Source organism: Chiloscyllium plagiosum, chromosome 19, assembly GCF_004010195.1.
Source record: "Chiloscyllium plagiosum isolate BGI_BamShark_2017 chromosome 19, ASM401019v2, whole genome shotgun sequence".
Classification (NCBI taxonomy): Eukaryota; Metazoa; Chordata; class Chondrichthyes; order Orectolobiformes; family Hemiscylliidae; genus Chiloscyllium; species Chiloscyllium plagiosum.
The window spans coordinates 18,104,203-18,129,467 of NC_057728.1; the positions used below are offsets into that span (position 1 = coordinate 18,104,203).

At 42.6% G+C, this 25,265-nt stretch overlaps 1 protein-coding gene across 7 annotated transcripts in view; it reads left to right on the forward strand.

Annotated features, from left to right (window-relative positions):
- Window positions 1–25,265, forward strand: part of prr5b (proline rich 5b (renal)) — a 124,161-nt gene that overhangs the window by 58,706 nt on the left and 40,190 nt on the right. For all 7 annotated transcript variants that reach the window (XM_043709219.1, XM_043709221.1, XM_043709216.1 and 4 more), the window contains 3 exons: window positions 11,376–11,433; window positions 15,630–15,721; window positions 24,212–24,352. In XM_043709219.1, the coding sequence (XP_043565154.1) occupies window positions 11,376–11,433; window positions 15,630–15,721; window positions 24,212–24,352 (291 nt within the window). The remainder of the gene's footprint in view (window positions 1–11,375; window positions 11,434–15,629; window positions 15,722–24,211; window positions 24,353–25,265) is intronic.

Genomic DNA, 25,265 nt, shown 5'->3' on the forward strand with positions numbered 1-25,265 from the left:
TGAGTTCATGAACTGACTATAGCATAGGCTACATGAATAATGATTGCCTGCTATAGACTTATATCCAGCCTGTCACAGGGTCCCCATATCTTCATAATTCATATTTTTTCCCTGCCCCCCCAGGACTCTTAAACTCATCTCTTTCCTGCCATTCACCTCTTGATTCTTTCATTTCCAGACCTAAGAATTACAACATGCTGATTGTTCTCCCATCTGCCATCCTTCAAAAGAATCCATCATGTCTAAGGTGCTGTTGTATCCTTTCTGCTGTCCTGCTCACAGCACATCCTTCTCTACTGCCCTGTGTTGATCTCCAATTCTCCAATGTATCGCATTTAAAATCCTTTGTCCTCCTTTATAAATCCCACTGTGACCTTACCTAATTCTCTCTTCAGAAATCTGTCTCCGGACTTGGTATTTTGTTACTGACTATTGGGGGTGAAAGACAGAGAGCAATGAAATTCACCCCCTCTTTACCCATCTTTAGTGACAGAATTTACTCATTTCTGTCCTACTGTTTCAAAATTCCATCTGAATCTCACCCTCACCCACTCCAACCTCTCACCCTCACAATGTGCAGCCCTCCACTCCCTTGTTCCAACCCCAACCTCACTATGAAACCCACAGACAATGGGGGGCACAGTAGCAGTCTGGCGCACTGACCTCTACACTGCTGGAGCCACGCGCCAACTCGCAGACACCTCCTCCTATTGCCCCCTTGATCACGACCTCCCTTCCCATCACCAAACCACCATCTCTCAGACCATTCACAACCTCATAACCTCTGGGCATCTCCCATCCACAGCCTCCAATCTCATTGTTGGTGAACCTTGCACTGTCCAATTCTACCTCCTTCCTAAGATTCACAAACCTGACTGCCCCAATCGACCCATTGTCTCAGCTTGCGCCTGTTCCACCGAACTCATCTCTTCCAACCTTGACACCATCCTGTTATCCTTAGTCCAGAAAATCCCCACCTAAGTTCGTGACAGTGTCCACGCCTTTCACCTCCTCCAAGATTTTTGCTTCCCCGGCCCCTAACGCCTCATCTTCACCATGGACATCCAGTGGCTGTACACATCGATCTCCAACCCTTCCATTTCTTCCTCTCACGCTGTCCCAACCATTACCCTTCCACCTCATCCGCCTTGCTGAACTGGTCTGCATCCTTAACAACTTCTCCTTTCATTCCTCCCTCTTCCTCCAAACCAAAGGGGTAGCCATGGGACCCAGCTATACCTGCCTGTTTGTCGGGTACGTGGAACAGTCCATCTTCCGAAGTTAATCCAACACCAGCCCCATCTGTTTCTCCGCTACATAGATGACTGTATCGGTGCCGCCTCGTGTTTCTATGAGGAGGTTGAACAATTCATCAACTTTACCAAAACTTTCCAACCTGACCTCAAATTCACCTGGACCATCTCGGACACCTCCCTTCCCTTCCTGGACCTCTCTGGCGACCGACTAACCACACAGCCCACCGACTCCCACAACTACTTAGACCGCACCTCCTCCCATCCTACCTCCTGTAAAAATGCCATTCCTTATTCCCAATTCCTCCGCCTCAGCTGCATCTATTCCCAGGATGACCAATTCCACCTCAAAGTCCCAGATGGCCTCCTTCTTCCACGATTGCAACTTCCCTTCCCACATGGTTGACGATGCCCTCCAGCGCGTCTCTTCCACTTCACGCACCGCCACTCTTGAACCCCAACCCTCCCAACACAACAAGGACAGAACCCCCTCTGGTCCTCACCTTCCACCCCACCAACCTCCGCATACAGCGCATCATCCTCTACCACTTCCACCACCTCCAAATTGATCCACCACTAGAGATATATTTTGCTCCCCACCCCTATCCGCCTTCCTGACTCGCTCGTCAGGTCCACACCCCCGATCAGCCCACACCCCACTCCTGGCACCTTTCCCTGCCATCGCAGCAAGTGCAAAATCTGGGCCCACACCACTCCCCTCACCTCCGTCTAAGGCCCCAAGGTATTGTTCCACATCCATCAGAAATTTACCTGTACCTCCACCAATGTCATCTACTGCATCCGTTGCACCTGGTGTGGTCTCCTCGACATTGTTTCAGAGAACATCTCTGGGACACCTGCCCCACCACCTTGTGGCTGAATGCTTCAACTCTCCATCCCACTCCGTCAAAGACATGCAGGTTCTGGGCCGCCAAACTGTCACCACCTGACGCCTGGAGGAGGAATGCCTCATAGTCCGCCTTGGGACCCTGCAACCACACGGGATCAATGTGGATTTCAACAGCTTCCTCATTCCACACCCCAACCCCCTCTCACATTGTCCCAGTCCCAAGCCTCCAACTGGGCACCGCCCTCCGGACCTGTTCATCACTACCACCCTCCCATTATCTCTCAGTCCCCTGGCACACAGGCCTCATTCCTAACGAAGGGCTTCTGCCTGAAACATCGATTCTCCTGCTGCTCGGATGCTGCCTGACCTGCTGTGCTTTTCCAGCACCACACTCTTGACTCTGAGCTCCAGAATCTGTAGTCCTCACTTTCCCCCCTTGCTGCATCTCAAAACCCATCTCTTTAACAAGCGTTCACTCCTCTTAATTCCTCTTTCCAAGTTCATTACTTTTCTTGCACCCAACTGTGAAGTGCTTTGGAATGTTTAATGGTATGAATGGTTACACATTCCAGATATTTCCACAGCTGCTGCTGTTTTAACCTTGTTGGTAGGTTTACATAGCCCTCTTTTCTAACAGGATGCTGTCAATATAATGGTCATTAAAATGGGCAAAGGAATCAATTTTGAATTTCATACTGTTCAGTGGAAATGTCTATCATTGACAACCCGTGTCCTTTCAGTATTTTTGAATGTGTTGCATGAAAATACCTAAGAGGTAAACAGAACAGTGAAAATATATATATATTAAATATTCTCATGTGGTGGGAGTAACTATTGATGTTAATAAAGTTTTGGTTTAATTTTTCATCAACAGCAGAGTGAATCTCAAAACATCTGACCCTATCTAGCCACTGGGTTTGGGCTTAGCAAGCCTAAAACCACAAATATGAAAGTAGACCATAATTGGCCCAAAACTATTATTGTTTTAAATTTGCACCATTGGATGTTAATCTTTATTTTAGGTGTTTCTTTGCTCTGGTGCTCTGGAAATGTTTGCCTTCTGTTTTACATGCTGCTCTGTGGCCCAGAGAGACTGTCTTTTTTTCTGGCCCAGATAGCTTGGTAAATTTGGTAAATGCCTAGTGAACAGAGAGCCTTGCTCCCTTTGTTTCAGCCGCGATTATGATTCCATGCTTTCGCATGATAATCCTTGTTTCCAAAGGATTGTTAGAATAACATTAAGGTATGCTTGATTTATCTTTAACAACCGGCCAAATTTAAATTGTCAAAGGACAGGTGAATGGTAGCAATCACCCAGTCATTGAAAAACTTAGCTAGTCCCTCATGCAGTAGAATCTGAGGTTTGTGATTGCTATTCAGATATGATGCAAGGTACTTCCTTGTGTAGTAGTTTCTTTTTTTTTCCCTATCATCTATGGATGTCACCTGGTTAGACTTCCTTTGAAAGCTTTTGACAAACTCGTTCATTTGATCAAGAGGGATTGATGAGTACTGAGTATAACTTAATTGAACAAAAGCTGCTAATGAACAACTTATTACAGACAGCAATGATTTATATGTGTGTAGCATCTTCAATATAAGAAAACCTCATGAGGCACTTCAGAGGAGTGTTTATAATGCAAAGTTTGACTATCCAATAAATGTTTGTATTTCAGCTAAATGGTTTGGTTCCCATCCTGTCTCAGATACAAACATCCTACAAATTAAGATATATTGAGCTAAGCTGGCACATGATACCTAAGTATAAGGCTGGTTTATAATGTGTTATATGTGAATTAGGGAAGCTAAAACTGTTCTGAATTTTAACTAAGAATACTTTTTTAAAAAAAGTTTCAATTGAACACCTAACATACATACATTTATATATCCTAAGGACATCCCAAATGGATCTTTGTAAAACTGTATGTTTGTTAAAGTAGTAAAGAACTGTATCAGAAACATTGAAACACTCACATTACACAGCAGTTTCAACCCAATAGATATTACAACAGTGTTTGTATTTTTTGTTGTTGTTAGCTAAGTAATTTGATGTTATTTACCTTAATTGCAGAAGTTGCTAATTCCTTTGCATAGGATAATGTTGAAAATGGCATTGATACTGCTGAACCATAGCACTGTTCCTGAACTCAGTATATTTCTGTTGTTTCAGTTGCTAGATAGAACTGGACACAAGTAGTAAACAGTAAATGCCGATGAAAATAGCTGTTAATCCAATGAATGGAAAACAGTGTAAAGATTTCTTCCTGAATTGTTGGATTTCTTCAGCTCCACACAAGCAGTTAACAGTACTTCATTCCATTGCAAAACTGTGCTTGCTCTCTCAATCCTCAGATGCGTGATCTTAGGTGGAATTTTCTAGGTCCTTTTAGAAGGATGAGTAGGAAACTCAATTGGGCTGGAGACAAAAATGTGGTTTTCCAATGGTGAGTCAGTTTTGTTGTTAAGTTTGTGTTTTTCAAGGTGGTCTGCTTTCCCATCCTTCATGATTTGGAACCTGTTTCCCATTCATTAAAGTGCTACAAACACTCGTTAATGCACCAGTCCTCTGGAATTGTTCACGAGCATAAGTTTGTTAGCTAGAAACGGGAAATGCTTATATTTACAAACTCAACTATATGTTAGGCTCGTATCTGGTGGGCGAAAGTGAGGACTGCAGATGTTGGAGACTAGAGTCGGGAGTGTGGTACAAGAAAAGCACAGCAGGTCAGGCAGCATCCTCCTGCTTCTTGGGATGCTGCCTGACCTGCTGTGCTTTTCCAGCACCACACTCGTACCTGGTGGGATCAGCTTCCTCCCGAGGTTTCAGTGAATACAAACATCTTCAGTTATTTGGCTCCTCCTTATCTAAGGTATTAATTTGCAAAACCTTGTCAGCAGTGAAGCCTCTCCATATTGATCACCTCACTAGGTCCCTCAATCATATGCGCTTTTGGACTGTGCGCGTTTGTTGGCATTAAGTGATTGGTGTTTGGGGTGAAGCCTCACATTGGCTGCTGCCAGCAAACCCAAGTGGGGCAGGCAGGCCGAATTGAACACAGAACCAGGCTTTCCTGATTGTCCTTGTCTTGTGCAAGCCATTGAAGAGTTGTTCGATGTGGTTGTGAAGACAGGTCAGGGACCCAACGGTACATGAGCTGCTGAGTGCTGGAGCTCTTCTTTATGGTTTTAGGGTGAACCCTGTCAGACACGAGAGGCAGTACCATTGTGGTGCCAATGGTGTTACATTTGGAGCTGCAATGAAGGTAACGCATGAGGCATCTGATGGAGATGGCTGGCACCCAAGCTCCTGTGTGACAGCCTTCTGCAGTTGGAAAAGCACAGCCAGTCAGGCAGCATCCGAAGTGCAGCATCATGAGGTTTTCTTATATTGAAGATGCTACACACATATAAATCATTGCTGTCTGTAATAAGTTGTTCATTAGCAGCTTTTGTTTAATGTTTTGAGCATAAGCTCTTCAGGAAGGTTCTTATGCTTGAAATGTTGAGCAGCACGGTAGCTCAGTGGTTAGCACTGCTGTCTCATAGTGCCAATGACCCGCCTCGGGCGACTGACAGTGTGGAGTTTGCACATTCTCCCGTGTCTGCATGGGTTTCCTCCGAGTGCTCCAGTTTCCTCCCACAGTCCAAAGATGTGCAGGTTTGGTGAGTTGGCCATAGTGTTAGGTGCATTAGTCAGGGGTAAATACAGGGGAATGGGTCTGGGTGGGTTATTCTTCGAAGGGTCAGTGTGCACTTCTTGGGCCAAAGGGCCTGTTTCCATACTGTCGGGAATCTAATCTAATCTCTCCTGTTCCTCGGATGCTACTGACCAGCTGTGCTTTTCCAGCAGCACATTCTCAACTCTAATCACCAGCATCTGCAGTCCTCACTTTCTTCTAGCCTTCTGCTGTTGGCAACCTTACAATGTTAACTCCACACACACAGGACCTTGAAGCATTGAATACGTAGAATATTATAGCGCAGTACAGGTCCTTCGGCCCTCGATGTTGCGCTGACCTGTGGAACCAATCTGAAGCCTATCTATCCTACACTATTCCATTTTCATCCATATGTGTATATAATGACCATTTAAATGTCCTTAAGGTTGGCAAGTCTACTACTATTGCAGGCAGTGCATTCCATGCCCCTACTACTTTCTGAGTAAAGAAACTATCTCTGACATCGGTCCTATATCTATTCCCCCCCCCCCCTCCATGGGAGGGTGGGTATAGGGGGGAAGGAAGGTAGCTGAGAGTACAGGGGTAGATGTAGCTGGGGGTGAAGGTGATAGGTCAGAGAGGAGGGAGGAGTGGGTAGGTGGGAAGGAAGATGGACAGGTAGGACAATTCAAGAGGGCAGTGACAAGTTGGAAGGTTGGGACTGGCATAAGGTTGGGGGAGGGGAAATGGGGAAACTGATGAAATCCACATTGATCCCACGTGGTTGGAAAGTCCCAAGGTGGAAGATGAGGCGTTTTTCCTCCAGGCATTAGGTGGTTAGAGTTTGGTGATGGAGGAGACCCAGGACCTGCATGTCCTTGGTGGAGTAGGAAGGGGAGTTGAAGTGTTCAGCCATGTGACAGCAGGGTTGGTTATTGTGGTATCCCAGAGATGTTTCTGAAATGATTGCAAGTTGGCGTCCTGTCTCCCTGATGAAGAGGCGATCACATCAGATGCAATGGACACGGTAGATGACACGTGTGGAAGTACAGGTAAATTTCTGTTTGGATGTGGAGGGATCCTTTGGACGGAAGTGAGGGGAAAGATGTGGGCGCACGTTTTGCACCTTTTGGGGTGGGAGGGAAGGTGCCGGGAGTGGAGGGTAGTTTGGTGGGGGGCGTGGACCTGACAAGGGATGCACGGAGGGAATGGTCTCGCCAAAATGTAGTAGGGGTAGGGAGGGAAATACATCTCTGGTGGTGGGGTCTGTTTGTAGGTGGCGGAAATGGCAGAGGGTGATGCGATGTATCTGGAAGTTGGTGGGGTGCAAGGTGAGGACTGAGGTGTTTTGTCCTTGGTGTGATTGGAGGGGTGGGGTTCAAGGTGGAGGTGGAGATGCATTGGAGGCATTGTCGACTAAGTGGGAGGAGAAATTGCGGTCTTTGAAAGAGGAGGCCATTTGGGATGTTCTACGGTGGAATTGGTCCTCCTGGGAGCAGATGAGGTGGAGGAATTGTGAATAAGGGATAGCATTTTTACGGGGGTGGGAGGAGGTACAGCCCAGGTAGCTGTGGGAGTCGGTGGGTTTGGAGTGGATGTCCATTTTGACTCAGTCACCGTTGGTGGAGATGGAGAGGTCCAGGAACGGGAGGGATGTGTCCAAATGGTCCAGGTGAACTTGAGGTTGGGGTGGAATGTGTTCATGAAGTTGATGAACTGTTCAACCTCCTCATGGGAGCACGAGGCAGCACCGATACAATCGTCAATGTAGCGGAGGAAAACGTGGGGGTTGGTACGGGTGTAGCTGCGGAAAATGGACTGTTCCACATACCCGAAAAAGAGACAGGCATAGCTAGGGCCCATGCGGGTGCCCATGGTTTCCCCTTTGGTCTGGAGGAAATGGGAGGATTCGAAGGAGAAATTATTGAGGGTGAGGATCAGTTCAGCCAATCAAATGAGAGTGTCAATGGAAGGGAACTGGTTGGGTCGGCGTGAGGAAGAAACGGAGGGCTTGGAGGCCTTTGTCATGGCGGATGGATGTGTACAGGGACTGGATGTCCATGGTGAAGATGAAGTGTTGGGGGCCAGGGAAATGTGGAGGAGAGCCAGGTTCCCTTGAGTCACCCGTGGGTACTGACCTCTGCAGCCACCAGGCTGCTTACATCAGTCAGGGTGGCCTTGTATTGCTATTGTTGAGGGAGAAGAATATCCCTTCTCTACTTCACAGTCTTCAGGAGAATCTCTCGGAAGATGGCACTAAAGTGTGGCACTGCTTTTTAGCCGATCCTTGATTGCACCAGGAGTGAGAAGCAGAGGTTGACTGATGTTGTGGTGGTGAGAGTGGTGTGTTGGCTGGCTGCCTTTTCAGTGTACCTCTGGATGTTGCAGCCTGGAAGATCCTGGTGGGGGGAGGGTAAAACGTCTGTAAAATTTAGCACTTTACCTATTCACTACGTGTAGTGAACTAAGAGGATTGTGATTATGCTGGAAAAGCTGACCCACACTCCAGAAAAATTTGCAACCTGCTTTCACACCCACCTCTAAACTTTAGTCACAAAGAAAGTAAAATTAGGCTCCTTTATTTCTTCATTAAATTGGGACTTTGCCTTTTTAATCAGATTCCTAACCTAGATGTTTTTCAAATTGAGGACTGGTGTCTTTGTAAACAGTTTTGCAGACAGTCTTAGTTTCTGCAGCACTTAAGTAATTGGCATGGTCTGTATAACGTAACCATGGTTACTGATGGAGATTAGTTAAGTCAAGCAACAGCATCACAGATGTTTCTCTCCTAGGTTTTGTGCTACATTGTCTCAATACTTGTACAAAAAACCCATGCCGAATATGAAAGCCTTACATGGAGCTTCATATAGGTGACAGTTCTCCTTTTGGTTGTTACCTGTGTTAATTGATCCAGTGGATCTCAATGAGTTCAGCATTTTCAGCTGAGTGCTTGTTTAACAATGGAGCATGATATCTGATTCGTGTTTAATGGTTTGATGTTCAAGAATCATGGAATGGTTACAGCATAGAAATAAGTTATTTGGCCCATCCTATCTATGCTGGCTCTGCAAAAGCAACTTCTCCAGTCCCACTCCTTTGTCTTTTCCCTGTATCCCTGCAAGCTTTTTTCTCTCTTAAAAGGCAGAATTCAATCTGACTCTACTCACGGTGTGGCCCACATCCTAACCACTCGCTGCACAAAATAGTTTTACCTCATGCCACCTCTCATTTCTCAATACCTTCTCTGTCCAGACCTCTCATTACTTTTAAACACCTTCGATCAAATCTTCACTTCTCTAAGAACTGTCTCCAGTCTGTCCACATCACTGAAGTTCTTTCCCTGGACCACTTCTCCTGAATCTTTTCTATGAGAAAGTGAGGACTGCAGATACTGGAGATCAGAGTCGAGAGTGTGGTGCTGGAAAAGCAAAGCAAATCAGGCAGCAGGAGAATTGATGTTTCGGGCATAAGACCTTCATCAGGAATGAGGCTTGAGGGCCAGGGGATTGAGATAAATGGGACAGGTTTGGGGGGGAATGTAGCTGGGAATGAATCTTTTCTATGTCTATCCAACTCCTTCCTGAGGGATGTTGTCCAGAATTGGGCACAATATCCATTTGAGGCTGAAATGTTTATTTAGTGTAATTTCCTTTGTTGCTTCTGATTATACTTGCTGCATTGAAGAGGTGATGATTTGTTGCATGTCCCTATTATCTATGTTAATCGATCAGGGGGTGGCACAGTGACTCACTAGTTAGCGCTGCTGTCTTACAGTGCTAGGGACCCTGGTTCGAATCCAACCTCAGGTGACTCTGTGTTGAGTTTGCACATTCTCCCTGTGTCTGCGTGGGTCTCCACCCACACTCCAAAGATGTGCAGGTCAGGTGAATTGGCCATGCTAAATTGCTCTTAGTGTTAGGTGCTTTAGTCAAAGGGGAATGGGTCTGAGTGGGTTACTATTCAGAGGGTCGGTGTAGACTTGTAGGGCTGAAGGGCCTGTTTACACACTGTAGGGAATCTAATCCTATTGAACTCAGTGCCTTACTCAGCTATTTCAGAGTGCAGTTACGTCTGCCTCATTTTGGTGGGTCTGGAGTCACATGTGGGCCAGACAGAGAGGATGGCAGATTTCCTTTTTGTAAAAAGCCAGCATCCCCCATGTAATCCCAATTACAAGTGCAGCCTACTGATTTAATCTTTTTAGGTGCTGCATGATGTTGAATGAAGGTTCAGATTATAAGTGGATGGAAGTAATGAAGACATCTGATGCTCCCTCTTTCAATCCTATGCTTTATGCTGGTGTTGACGCTTAAGGAGATAACTGTCATTGAGACAAGTTTAGAATAACGTGGCTCAAAGGATGGCTTGTCTCTCGACCTTCATTCTTGTATTTTCAGCTAAAGTAAAATTTGATCAGGTAGCCGATGATGAAAAGTGAAGGTATGTTTTACAAACAGGGTGATCTCTTTACAATAAAGTGTCACCTCCTGCCATCAGTGCTCCATCAGAAAGGTTTCTTTTTCCTTCGCTTTCTGCTACATCTCAGTGCAGAGCCTGGGTGTGTATCTAGCTTAAGGTGAGCCTGCCTGTTGGCACCTGTTGGTCCTTTGAGCTTTAATCCTGAGTGACCAGAGTATTAAGAGTGTCCTGCCTCGATGCAGGTCCAGCCTCCTCAGCCTGACCTGCCACAGAATCCCACGCAGGATGGAGATAGACAGGCAAAGTGAAGTGTCCTGAGAGGAGACTTCTGGGGCACCTTATGCAGTTTTACATCTGACTGGGTGGCTGCTGGCACTGTCCCGTCTCTCTGTGAGGAGGGGCACTCTCCAGGTCTAGGTCCCTGGTCCCCCTCTTGCCTTGCTATTGGAGCAATGGTTGGGCTGAGGGAGTGCACGCTGGTCCATATATCCAGCTGAGTGTGATGGACCTGACTGTCCAAGACAGCTGTCACTCTGTCCAGGGAGACATGTGGGCACGTGCAGACCAGAGGCAGCAGAGTGTAGTTGGTATTGGTAAATTCTTCCAACCTTTTGAGGCAGTTAACTTATTGCCTCTGACAAACCTGCCTGCTGCTCCTGTGTCAATTGGTAATGACACCTCACAATAACAAATAAAGAACTGTGCGTGTAGTTTTCTTCTTCATGCATGAAGGGTCCTGTGTGTGAGTTAATGATTTAACCATTTAACAGTTGAGGTGCATATTAACATTGTGTAAACTTAAGTGATCAATCGATTGCAACATTAAACTAAGGACAGCAGTTTCAAAAATTCAGGTATGTTGATGCACCATGGACCACATAGTTGCTGCCTCTCATGCTACACAGTTCAGATTCCTGCTAATTGGGAAAATATCCTTCTGTGCATTTTGATTTATTCATATGTTTTGTTCCTGATAGTTATTCCCCCTTTTGCTGTGATCCACATTGGAATGATCTGAATGCTGCAGGCGTAAAATTCTGCAGTATCTATTCACACAACGTTGTGGAATAGATCTAGAATTTTGATTCCATCCCTGATCTTTCCAGTCGGTACTTTATTCACAGGCAGCCTGACTGCACTAATGATGTTTGCAAGTGTATTGAATTTTATTTTATTTTGTGTTTCCTTGCGTAGAATCAGCTGCTTACGAAAGGCATGGTGATTTTGAGGGACAAAATTCGGTTTTACGAAGGTAAGAAGATGGCTTTTCTCCTAACAATTTGTGTTTCATGCTGGTATCACTCAGGAATTATGATGCTGTGACCTCTTCGGAAACTAGCCTCTTATGCAACCCCGTGCCTGAATGGTATATGAAAACTGTGAATCCCCTTTGTCCCCAGCTGAAAGGTTAGGGACAAGTCTTTCCTGTTCAACTGAATCATCCCACAGCCATTTTATGACAATCAGGTCATTAACTGGCTTGATGTGGCACTCTGCCCCTATCTGGGAGGAAGCATAGAAGTGTCTGCACCAGCCAAGAAAATGGAAGGAAAGGCTATCCATTTGAATGCTCCAGGTTCTGGACTGAACCTTGCAGGTTACAGCACTTCAGACGCAGAACCAGGTACCTTTTTCAAATGTATTTCTACATCCACCAGCAATCCCAGCAGTGAATTCCAGACACCCATCACTCTCCGGGTGGACTAGTTTTAATCCTTCTGCCAATCGCCTTAAATCTATGTTGTTATCGCTCCACGCCCCAGTGAATGACACCTCCAGAGGTTCTGTCCTGTATGTCTAGACCCCTCGTTGCTTTTCTACACAACAATTAAGACAATCCGCAGCACCTTCAGTTCTAAGGGAAACAATTTTAAACCAGTCCAATCTTTGCTCGTAGCAGCAATTTCCAAGCCTTGGCAGCATCCTCTGTACTCTCTCCCAGGATAATTGTGTCTTCCCTGGGCTGGTGCACAGAATTCCAGCTGTGACCTAGTCAGTGTTTTATGTACTCCCAGCATTACATCCCTTCTCCCTGAGAGGCTGTAAAACCCCATCTTCAGTGTCTCTAATATAAAAAGGTTCTTAGGGTGCGTAGAGGCTAACTTTCTTTTAAACCAGTAAAACGAGTGAGTTTTTCTATAATATGAACCTTCTTACTAAAGCAGTCTAAATTGCTTACATCTCAATTCTATCTTTTTTTACGTGGTGAGGATTAGTACTGCAGCTTCATTTCGAAGTTAAATTACGCAGATCTTCAGAAAAATATGTCCACCTGCCACTTCACAAGTCTTCAAAACTAGATTTTCCTTTGTTTATCTTGAATAGCGCTGATGTTCCTGTTTTAGGTGAAATTGAAGACATGAAAGGTCCTTACACCCTTGTTGGCAAAAATATTAATTTGATTAAAATGTACATAACCAACTGAACCTTGAATATTGTTGAGAAGAGACACCTGTTGTCAAGCTTTTCGGCTTGTTTCATCAGGGTAAATACAAGAAAGCCAAATGTCAAACTGCCTCAACAATTTACTCTTTTGGAGAAAAGGGTTGTTGATTAGTCGGCAACTTGACTCTGGTCATGCCATGTTTTAAGCTTGATTTAATTACCTGAAATTAGTTGTTTGTGAAGCTTTTTGCATACTCTGGAATATTCAAGAAGTGCTCGCAGATTGTAGAATCACATTAATATTAATGTTTTGTTTTGGGTTTTGTTGATGAAGGCTGGTTACATGCCACTTGGAAACAACCAAAGAAGCATGGCACTTGGTTCTGTGATTAAGCAACACGTGCTCAACAATCCTGAATGTGATAGCACCGATCATAACAATCAATGCGAGATGATCAGTCTAGCTGATAATGTGACTGCCAGAAGCATGCATCTATAAGCATGGACTCCTCCTTTGTAAATAAGAGGACTACATTCAAGTCTTGTGCTTTTTTTTTGAATTAGTCAGGAGTTTGGAGAATCCATAATTCCCTGTTGCTACTTCTATGCAAATGCATTAGCCAATCAGGAAACAATGCCAACCAATTTGCAGTCCTTCTTCCATAGTGCCATTTGTTGTGATTGTTTGAAATTTGACATTGTAGTGTTTGTCCTGATGAGTGCAAGATGAAAGGTTTTGACAACAAGTCTCTGTTTAAGTTTGATACTTCCAAGTGGCAATTTGACCTTTCCACTCCTACAATAGAAAACCAACACTACTGTAGTACAGCACCCCTTTCTCCCATCACAAAAACCAAGCAGGTGGCAGTTTCTTATTTCTTGAGATTTTTTAAAAAACAGTCAACTGCGGATGCTGGAAATCTGAAACAAAAGCAGAAATAGCTGGAGAAACTCTGGTCTAGCCACCTATGGCACATTTCTATCCTCTTCCCCCCACCTGCCAAACCTTCAGCACATATATCACCTCTTCCAGCTACCATCAGTTCTGAAGAAGTGTCACTGGACCCAAAACGTTAACTCTGCTTTCTCTCCATAGACCTACTGAATTTCTCCAGCAATTTCTGTTTTTGTTTCAGATTTCTCTATATCTGACTGGGAATGAGATCTGCATGGATTAGGTCTGTTGCTGCTAGCTTAATACCTCTTTCCCCTCTTCATTGTTCAAATTGTGAGCTGTTTATTGAAGAATTAATTATGCTACAGCTTGAGCTACTACATTGTCTACCCTCTGAAAGCTATATCCTACACAAACCTTTCCATGAGCCACTGTGTAATTGGGTAAATCACAACCAAGGCAAGAGTAAAAATGCAGCAGTATGTAACTATATCATTCCATACACACTGTCCAAATATATTCTTTTGATATACTTCTGCTGATACTCTTGGGCCCTTGGTCCTCTGACGGTATCCAGTACAGGAAAAAGTCTACATATTTCTAGTGATTATTTGAATGAGCCTTCAAGCAAGTGGGAATTTATATTGGGGAATAAAGTGATGGTAGAGCAAGTAAATGCATACTTTTGTTCTGTCTTCACAAAGGAAGACACAAATAACATCCCAGAAAATACGGGAGGACATAAGGCCCTAATGGGAAGGTGGAATTAAAATAAGTTAATATTAGTAGGAGAATGGTATTGAGGAAACTAATAGGATTAAACCCCTAGGGCCTGATAATCTTCATCCAGAGTACTTTAAGAAGTGGCCTTAGAAATGGCAGATATTTTGATGGCCATCTTCCAAAATTTTATAGACTCTAGAACAATTCCAGGAGGATGTGGAGATTTGGGCACGTCGAGTAAGTGGGCAAATGCAATACAAAGCAGATGGTGCAATGAGACTGGGATGCCCTAGTACACACAGATGTACCGTACTGAGAGTGCCAGTTCATAAGGTGCTGGTTAAAACAAGGTGTGCTATAGAAATGGTCCATAATGCTAAGGGGATTAAAAGGGATGTGGAGGAAGCAGGTACTGAGTTGGATGATCAGCCATGATCATCAGCATGCCCTAGTACATGCAGACGCAAGAGGAGGTGAAGAAGGCAATAGTACGATGGCCTTCATAGCAAGAGGATTCCAGTAGAGGAGCAAGGATGTCTTGCCACAATTGTATAGAGCTTTGATAAGACAATACCTGGTATACTCTACAGTCTTGGTCTTATCTGAAGATGCATGTTCTGGTTAGGGAGGGGGTGCAGTGAAGGTTTACCAGACTGTTTAGGACTGAGTTAAAGAGAAACTTCTTCACCCAGAGAGTGGTGGAATTTTCTGCCATAGAAAGTAGTTGGGGCCAAAACATTGACTGTTTTCAAGAAAGAGATACAGTAAAGTTTTATTAACCCCAGCACATCTGGGACCAGGAGTGTACTGATTCATCACCTATTCCAGTTGATCAAGAGGTCCACATAATCAATATAAAAACACACACAAAGTAATAGAACCGTAATGCGGGGATGTACGCATCACAGTTATATTTCATTTACAACATAAATCACTTAAATAATAAGACAACTTTGCCTTAAATAAAACTCACCAGCAGAAAGTCTTCTCATATGCACCCTCAACTGACTACTGATGATAATTCTGTAAATATCTGGTATTTGAGGTACAGTATATCATTTTTACTGGTTTTTATTGAGAGTACCAGATCATAAGATGCTGGTTAAAATAAGGTGTGTTGTAGAAATGGTCCTTAATGCTAAGGGGATTAAAGGCTATGCGGTGGAAGTAGGAACAGGATACTGAGCTGGATGATCAGCCATGATCAGACTGAATTATGAAGCAGGCTGTAAGGGCCGAATGGCCGCCTTCTGGTTTCTCTATGTTCCTATGTAAATTAGCATAGGTCAGCAACTGGATAATATTTAGACTGGTCGTTTAATGCTATTGATAAATATTATTGTTTAGTATGTTAAAGCCAAAAGATATATTAACAATGAGAACCTTTTTGTACTTTTAATCCTTTCTATGTCTTAGATTATGCTTTTTTTTTTGTTAATATATAGGACAGAAATTGCTTGATACAGTGGCTGAAATTTGGGACTTTTTCTTTTGTGACATCCTTCCTATGCTCCAGGCAATATTTTTTCCTGTCCAGGTAGGTTAATTTGTGAAACATCTTAATAAAATATCCCTTTCTCCCCTCATTCCACTCTTTTCCAAAACAGTGTTGTCAATTTAGTTTTGTTTTAAAGTGAATGTACACAAATATGGGGAAAGGCAGGTTTAGAGAAAGATACAAACAGTTTGCAGAGAAATATTGATAGATTCACTAAGTGGGCAAAAAAAGTTGGCAAATAGAGTATAATCTGGGAAAAATGTGAAGTTGTTCTGTTTGGAAGGGGGAACAGAAGAATGCTATTATTTAACTGGAGAGAAACTGTAGAAAGCTGTGACGTGAGGGTACTTGTGCATGAAACATAGAAAGCTAGCACACGGGCAGCAAGTAACCAGGAAGGCTAATGGAATGTTGGCCCTTATTTCAAGAGATTGGAGTATAAGAGTAGGAAAGTCTTATTGGAACTGTAAAAGGTGCTGGGGAGACCCCATCTGGAGTACTGATAGCAGTATCAGTGTTTTTATTTAAGGGGAGATATCATTTCATTCGAGGCAGTTCAGAGAAGGTACACTAAGGTCATCTCTCATATGAAGGAATTGTCTTACGAGGGAGTATTGAACAGGTTGGGACTCTACTGACTGGAGTTTAGAAAAAGAGAGTGATCTCATTGAAACATATAGGATTCTTAAGGGGCTTGACAGGGTAAATGCCGAGAGGACTTTTCCCCTCATGGGTGTGTCTAGGACCAGGGGCCATAGTCTCAGAATAAAAAGGCACCAATTTATGCTAGAGATAAAGTGGTATTTCTTCTCTCATAGGGCTCTGAGTGTTTGGAACTGCTTGCCACAAAATACTGTGGAGGCAGAGTTCTTGTGTATATTTAAGGTTCAGGTGGAATTGAGGGTTGTGGGAAAAGAGCAGGAAAGTAGCAGTGAGGAACGTCAGGTTAGCCATGATGTTACTGGATACCAGAGTAGACTTGAGGGACCAAACTGCCTTTCCTATTTCTTATGGTATTAAGTCATCTCTCTTTAAACAGAAGGGAGAAATGGTGATTACTTTCTGGTGCTGATAAGTATAATGCTGGTTACTTCTCAACAGAGGCAGATAACCACTCAATAACAAATAATGTAACTCTGGATGGTTCAGATGTGCTTAAACATCAACCCACATGAAGCAGGTTGCTACTACAGCAAATGAATTAATTTTAGCATGATCCAAGAGTGCAAGAAATGTAAAATTGCTAGATGAAAATAGATGTCACGGAGTGGGGAAAAAGCCTGACCTGGCCTTGATAACAATGTCAACATCATGAAATCATGGGCTATTGACATTAGAATGACAGCATCGAAAATGGAGCATGGAGCAAACGTGGAGAGTGCTGGAGAAACTCAGCAGATTTGGCAGTGTCTGTGGAAAGAGAAACAGTTAATGTTTTGAGTCAAATCTGATTTCAGAATTTTATGGCGCATGAGCATCACTTACTAGAGTAGGAAATTATTGTTTCATGAATTGATTTTTATTTTTCAATAAAGCAAAGGAGGATTGCAGATAAAATCTACTAAGTTTTGCTAAGTTCAAGTATTCCATCAATCTATTTTTGCTTGTATTGATCTGCTCATTTCTATATTGTTCTAACTAAATTAAGCAAGTTATTTTCATGGTTGGTGTCTCGGTTTGGCTGCATTACTGGCCATTTAACTTCTAGTCTGCACACACACATTTTCCCATCAACACACTGAGGCACAAAACTACTTTGGAGATAGCATCACCAAAAAGAACACCATTGCAGGAAAAAGATTTTATCTGGAGTATCAAAAATGTAGCCATCCTTCTGATCCTACCTAGAACAGAGCATGTGCTTTTCCAGTTGTCTGAGAGTCAGAAACTGGTACACTACTTTGTTTCTTGCCTACAAAACCCAATGCCTGTGGCTACAATCAGTTTATTTTCAGTTAATTTTTCATTGACAAAGGGCCAGCCATGAAATAAGGCAAGTTTTTTTATTGATACACTAATTGGTGAAATTCCAAAAACAGACATTTAAGATACAGATTTGGTAAGAGCCTATACAATGGAAATAGAAGTGGACTTTTTGGAAATAAATTGGGGTTGTTTGGTCAGAACAGGAGTAGGGCAAAACTGCTGATTTGATAACACTGAACTTGTATATTGCTGATAAAAAGTATTTTGGCAAAGCATTTTGTCTTGTACTTGTTAGAACAATTGTATGATAGGATGATTGGTTGACCAGTGGACTCTGTTTGGCAAAGGAGTTGTCGTGTAGAATTACCTGTTAGTGATGACTGACTGTTAACTACCAAACTGTAAATACATTTTAAACATGGCAGGTTGACTCTGGTCAGGACATTGCCCTGAGAAATGAACCAACAAATTTATGTATTTTGTGTTGAATCAGGTGGAGTATGTATTCATGATCTCTCTGTCTGCAAAGATCAAGGCCCTATGTATTTATATGTAACTTCTAGTGCATGCAAATGCACCACACTATAAACACATCAAAATTGGTTAGCAGTGTATAAATCTTTTCACAATTAGTATTATATTAAAAAAAGATTGTCCAATTGCAGAATTATATTTAATGCTAAACACTGTTGTGAGTTTTACAAGTGCAAACTGGTTAGTAATCAGTAGCTTGCTTATTGCGAACAGCTGAACAGATATGCTGTTGGATACAATCTGCCAACCTGATCCAGGTAGCCATTGTTCATAAACTGGCTTTGGAGCACTCTTCAGTAGCATTTATTGTTGTGTATCATGGAAAATCATGAATGGGCCCACATTCATTATGTCTTGTCCTAAAATGTGAGCAGTCTACCTCAGATTACACCGTGTCAAAGATTTGAGCAACAGATTCGCACTATTTCACACTGCTACTGCCCACTAGCAACACAAATGGAATTCATGATGATAGGATAGTGCCAATGAGCTAAAATAAACGAGTTATGCTATCCCACAAATGAATAATGTGGTATGTGAAATTCAGTGTCAGTGTGATGCTAGATATGCAGGATGTCCGTCACAAAGATTGTATGATCATATCAAATAGCTTAGCCCCTCATCGATTCACAACAAGCAAGATACTGACTATACCCGGCTACCCAATGCATGAAATGCTCACAGCACACTGTACAACATTGAGAATGCTTTTTGCAGTTGGGCAACATTTTGCTACTTAATCCTGAGTGTGCAAATAATTATTATGACAGACAATTTAGAATTGTCAAATAGGGTTACAGAATGGCACATCATGGAGGCGACATATAATAAAATACAAGTCCCCGTTCTTTACAGACAGAATGTGTTACGCAGTGCTGCGCCAGTTTCAATGCCACAAAACAGGTGTCAGCCATTTTCTGGTCACGGCATTGCCCTGAAAAGTGAACCAATCAAGGCTCCGTATCTTGTCTGAAATTCAAATAAGGCTTAGCAGTTAATGTTCAATCATCATTCTGTAAGGCATCTCTTCGACCAATGGGTCTACTCTTTAATCAATAAGTACTGTCCTCTCATACAATATATATGTATTGCTTTGATTTAGTATTCTTGTGAACTGTCCTCATGAGTCCAAGAGCAAAAGCTTTGACAAAATGACTTTCTTTCAGCAATACCCTGAACAATTTTTCAAAAAATTCAGCACCAATATGGGCTAATTAACATCCTTTGCAGTAGAGAAAAACAAATCCAAGAGAAAGGAAATCTTGCATTCTTTCTTTTAAAAAAAACTATTCATGGGATGCGGTTGTCAGTAGGTTAGCCAGCACTAATTTACTCTCCCTAATTCCCTGGAGAAGATGGTGGCAGCTACCATCTTGAACCACTGCAATTCTTGTGACTTTTTCCTGTACAGCTTGAGTACAGTTGAATAACTTGCAAGACAGCTACCTTGCTGTGGGTCTGGAGTCACATTTAGGCAAGACCAGGTTACACAGATTTCTTGTCCTAAGTATTTATAGGAACAGCTGGCCTTTTATAGCAATTGACAATAATTTCACGGAACCATCACAGAGACAAATTTTCAATCCCAGATTTATTTATCGACTTAATGAATCAATTTAATTGAGTTTCAATGTGATGGTGGTACTTTAAGGATATCTCCTAAGCATTAGACTAGATTTTGGACTGTTTGTCCAGTGACAAGGTGATGGCATGGATTATGAAGCAGTGTTGGCAAGCAGGGATTTTCCTCAAATAGTCCTGGGATCTTTACATTCCATCTCGACGTGTCTCAGTTGAGATTGTCAGAAGTGAAATCTTTAGGGTGAGACAATGAAGCACTCATCCAGCATCACACTGGACTGAGCTTGAGTTCCAGTATTTCTTAAAGGTGCAAACGCTACTAATGGAGCCAAGTTGGTATAGTCATTTGTTGAGTGTATTTATGCAATTCTTGATGTCCTACCTGAAGTGCCTCTGGTGGATTTATGCCAAATCTCCCAACCAGGAGTGAATTGCCCAAAAAGATAGCTCGCTTCACATTTCCATCAGCCTTTCTGCTTTCTCAGGTAAGGCAATGAGTTAGTCTGCGGGAACATTGTTATTTGAAATCAACTTTGTTTACTATGTAGGTAAAGGAAATTAGGATCCCAAAGGAGAGAGGCTGCTATTTTTAATTCTACACTCAGAACAGTTCAGAACATTGGAATGCAGTGAGTCAGGAGGCTGTGTTGTAAACCCTCCCTATATGATTGTGAGGAGGTCTGAATTTGGAGCAGAATTTGTGGGGCTTGAAGTCTGCTGGATTCTATTTCTGTCATTAGCAATTTAGGTGTTATGATTATCTGTGTCCTTTTGTTTTGTGGTCCTGGAGGGGCATACTACAGCTACAGGAGTTCAATCTGGATAGAAATGTGAGGTAGATGAAGTTTGCCTTCATTTTGTCATTGTGCTTGGAGGAATGGAAGGAAAATAGATTCAGGCTAGCGCAATGTGTTGTGAATATCTTGCTTTGAGTAAGTTAATTGGGTTGCATGTGTGCACTATAGATGAGGAAGGGAAGTACTTAGATTAGATTAGATTAGATTACTAACAGCGTGGAAACAGGCCCTTCTTTTCATTTCTTTTGAGACTAGATGATTAATGTGAATTCTAGTAATCTTTATTCATTGGGTATGCATGCCATTCCAGGAGCACCATCAAGCCAATTTGCCTCACTGAGGGTGAAGAGGCTTGCAGTGCCTTTTGAGTACTAGCACCTGAACTACAAAATACACTTTGTAGCATAGATTTTTTTTAAAAGATGGAAAACAAAGCATATTCTAACCTGGGCGTTGGGAGTGAAGGACTATTGTCATTATTAGTTAGGATACTTCAACCTTGGGAAGAGGTCAGGATGAGCAGCACTAAAGGAGGGGGGAGCATTGTTAACTTTTTGGAAAAAATTCCAGATGATATCTCCATACATAAATTATTGGTTTGGAGGAGAAATGATTAGTGAGTTTGCAGATGACACCAAGATTGGAGGTGTGGTGGACAGCGAAGAAGGTTACCTCAGAGTGCAATGGGATCCCGATCAGATGGGTCAGTGGGCTGAGGAGTCCAGAACTAGAGGGCATAGGTTTAGGAGAAAAATTTAAAAGGGATGTAAGGGGCAACGTTTTTACGCAGAGGGTAATGCGTGCATAGAATGAGCTGCCAGAGGAAGTGGTGGAGGCTGAAACAATTGCAACATTAAAAAGGCATCGGGATGGGTGTATGAATAGGAAGGGTTTAGAGAGATATGGGCCAGTTGTTGGTAAATGGGACAAGATTAATTTAGGATATCTGGTCAGCATGGACGAGTTGGACCGAAGGGTCTTTTTCCATGGTGTACATCTCTGTGACTCTATATGCTTACTGGCCAGCAACCTGTTGAAGTGGTTTGTCCATTCTTTACAAACCTTACTTGATTTTCATGCCATTAGTTTTGTCAATTACTGGCCAGACAGAATCTCTGATGAACCCCAACCTGCCTCTTGCTATATGTCGTAAGTGGGATAGTGTGCCCTGACCATCATATTCTCCTGCCCTCACTATAAGAACGTCAACACAGCATTCAGGCAAATACTCATGCATTAATATGAGGAAATTTATAAGGTATTGCACAGAAACAGTGCTGTTCATCACAACAACTTATATGTATAATGCCTAAAGCAATAAATATAGATCAGTCTACAAACAATTAGAGCACCTTTTGTAAAATATGCTTTGTCCAGCATCCTACAGTTTGTAGGACTCCCCAAATAAAACATTTTCGTAGTTCCTAACAAAATATCAAATAATTCACAGTTCAATTTTGGGACGCTTTAGGATCCAGTGAATCAGTTCTGAACAAATGAGCAGCTGAAATTGAGCAGCTACAAGAGGGAATTCCGTCAAATTATCTGATATCGCTAGCACTAATGTTGACGCAGTCTTCTTCTCGGACATCAACTTGACAGGGTAGCCATTAACGAATATAAATTCATCCATTTCCTCAGTCATTATACTGAGATTTGCTAAAACTTCAAACAGAATTGCACACACAATTAAATTATCTTTGAATCAAGTTGTAAATTTAGGCAACAGCATCAACAGTATTAATCTAGAGATTTTTGGCTAATCCTGAGTAGCAGTTAGTGAGTTTTGAACATCTATTCTTTGAATTAAGTTCAGTTTTAATAAAAACTTCCAAATAGAAGATGGCTTCACTAACAGTGATCATGGAGGTGTTCATCCTGTTGTGAAGGCACAGCTGGTGTCTTTAACGTCCTTCATGGCAGGAAGTAAGCTGGTCTGGACTATATGTACCTCTAACCATGCACTAGTATAGTTGCTTTTTAACTGCTTTCTGAAGTAATCTAAGAACCCACGTAGCTGTATCGAACTGCTCCCAGAAGAAGACTCTCTACCACCTTTACAAGGTTATTAGGGATGAGCAATATTTGCTGGCTTTGTTAGTAATACCCACATGTTAAGATTGAACATTAATTATATTCAATGTGTTCTTTTCTCTTATTTATAAAAGGATGAGCTCAAATTTAAACTTGCAGACTGAAATGCATTTCTGAAGTATATAATAAAGAGCATTCTGCTCCATGTTTTATTACAGCTGAATTTGTGAAAGTGTCTGACCTTCATGTGGAGGCCATATTTTACTGGGTGTAGCATCAGTCAGTAGGAATTGGCAAGAACACCTTTCCATCTATGAAAAGTGTTTAGAGTTGTACTTAATACAGTGGAAGCTAGTTGTGATTGTTGGAGGCCAATCATTTTAGCCCCAGAACATCTCTTAGCCCCCGGACTACCTTAATACAGTATCCTAGGTATAATCATGTTCAGCTGCTCCATCTGTGAGCTTCCCAGCTTTGTAAGGTCAGAATTGAGGATATTTTCCAATGACTGCACTGTGTTCTTCACAGCTCAGATACTGAAGCATACAGCAAGACTGAGCATATTCAGGCTTGGACTCATAACTGGCAAGTACTACTTGTGCTAAACAAATTCCAGGCAGTGGCTGCCTCAGGAAGCCATCTCCATTTGATGTTTGTTCCATTACCATTGGTGAATCTCCTCCTGTCAGCATCCTGGGGTTACTAAAGACCAGAAACTGAACTGGACCAGCTGTATAAAAAACAAATACAAGAGCAGGTCAGAAGCTGGGAATTTTGTCTTAAGTAACTTTCTGCCTAACACTGCAAAGCCTGCTCACCATCTACAATGCACAAGTCAAGAGTATGATGCAATATATGCATTTGTGTGGACAGCACTTAAGAAGCTCTACACAATCCAGGAAGAAGCAACCTGATTGGCTCTGTATAACCTGACGCATTGACTCTCTGCACCATCGCAGTAGCAATAGCATGTACCATCTATGAGATGCATTACAATAACTCACCAAGGCTTCTTCAACAGTACCTTGAAAACTGTCAAAATTTACCACTTAGAAAGACGAGGGCTCCAGGAACACTGCATTCTGAAAGTCCCACACCAGCTTGACCTCTGAATGGATTGCCTTTCCTTGTTTTACTGGATCAAAATCCTAACACTCCCTCCCCATCCACACTCTGTGGGTGTACCAATGACACAGTGGTTTTAGGAGACTCACCAGCACCTCTTGCCTGATCTGCAACCCGAGGTTTACACTCTAACAATGAAAAGTGAGATCTGTTCGACTCGTTATATCCATAAGGCAATTGGAGATGGTCTTGCCAGTGATAACCACACCTATAAAGGAATATGGGGTGTGATTGATGATTACTTCAGTAAAATTTTATTGGAGATGGACAACCTCGGATTCAAATATAAAATTGTAATTTGCATCATTGACACCACTTACTTTCATTAGATGTTGCAAGGGCAATGTTGTGCAGGTTTGGTGATATAGTTTCACTGTAGTTTACTATGGTAGATTCCTATGCTTTCTGTCATGATTTAACCCATAACTCTGCAGATTTTCATACAGCTGTGAGCATTAAAGTCCTCTATTATTTTTAACCATAAACTCTCCCTTTTTTTTGTTAATGCTTTTGTTTTCAATTGATTTAACAGGGAAAGGAACCCACCGTTCGACAGATAGCCCTGCTGCATTTCAGGAATGTTATCACGCTGAACGTAAAGCTAGAAGATGCTCTGTCCCGGCCACGTGCAAGGGTCCCTCCTTCACTCATTCAGATGCTGCTTATATTGCAGGTAGGTGTAAACTCTGTCTTTGAATTGATAGGAAAGGAGTGTGGGGAGGAATCATGAGACTCGTTATTCTTCTGTCCCTGACCTTTTGCACATTAGCATGTGGTTTAAATTATCTCATGCAACCTTTTTTTTTAAACTGCGGATGTGGTAAAACTGAGTGATGTGGAGCTGAACATTTATAGAGTCAATTCACAATGGTTTGAATTAAAGACAAACCCAAGGTTGGCGGTAATTTGAAACAGTGTTAATTTTGTACAACAATGTGTGTTAATGGCACAAACTCTCAAGTAAACGTGCTCCAATTTATTTTTGAAGTTTAGTGCTCCATTGCAAATATCTAGTTCAGTGCAATGGCCTCATTACGTTGAATCTAATTAGAATGAAGCAATTTCTGGAATATCAAATCAGCACTGTGTTGTAACACTCTGATTGTAATAATTAACACTGCACTAAAATCAAACGGAGCACAAATACCTGACTTGATTATTCATTTTGCTTCTGTGTTTTTAATTTATTAAAACAAGAGCTTATGCTTGGCAAGTGCTGAAAATGTGTTGCTGGAACAGCGCAGCAGGTCAGGCAGCATCCAGGGAACAGGAGAATCGACGTTTTGGACATAAGCCCTTCTTCAGGAATGAGGAAAGTGTGTCCAGCAGGCTAAGATAAAAGGTAGGGAGGAGGGACATGGGGGAGGGGATTTGGAAATGCGATAGGTGGAAAGAGGTCAAGGTGAGGGTGATAGGTCAGACTGGGGTGGGGGCGGAGAGGTCAGGAATGGAGATTGGTGGGGTGTACATGGAGATTGGTGGGGTGGTAGGTGAGGACCAGTGGGGTTCTGTCCTGGTGGCGGTTGGAGGGGCGGGGCTCAAGGGCGGAGGAGCGGGAAGTGGAAGAGATGCGGTGGAGGGCATCC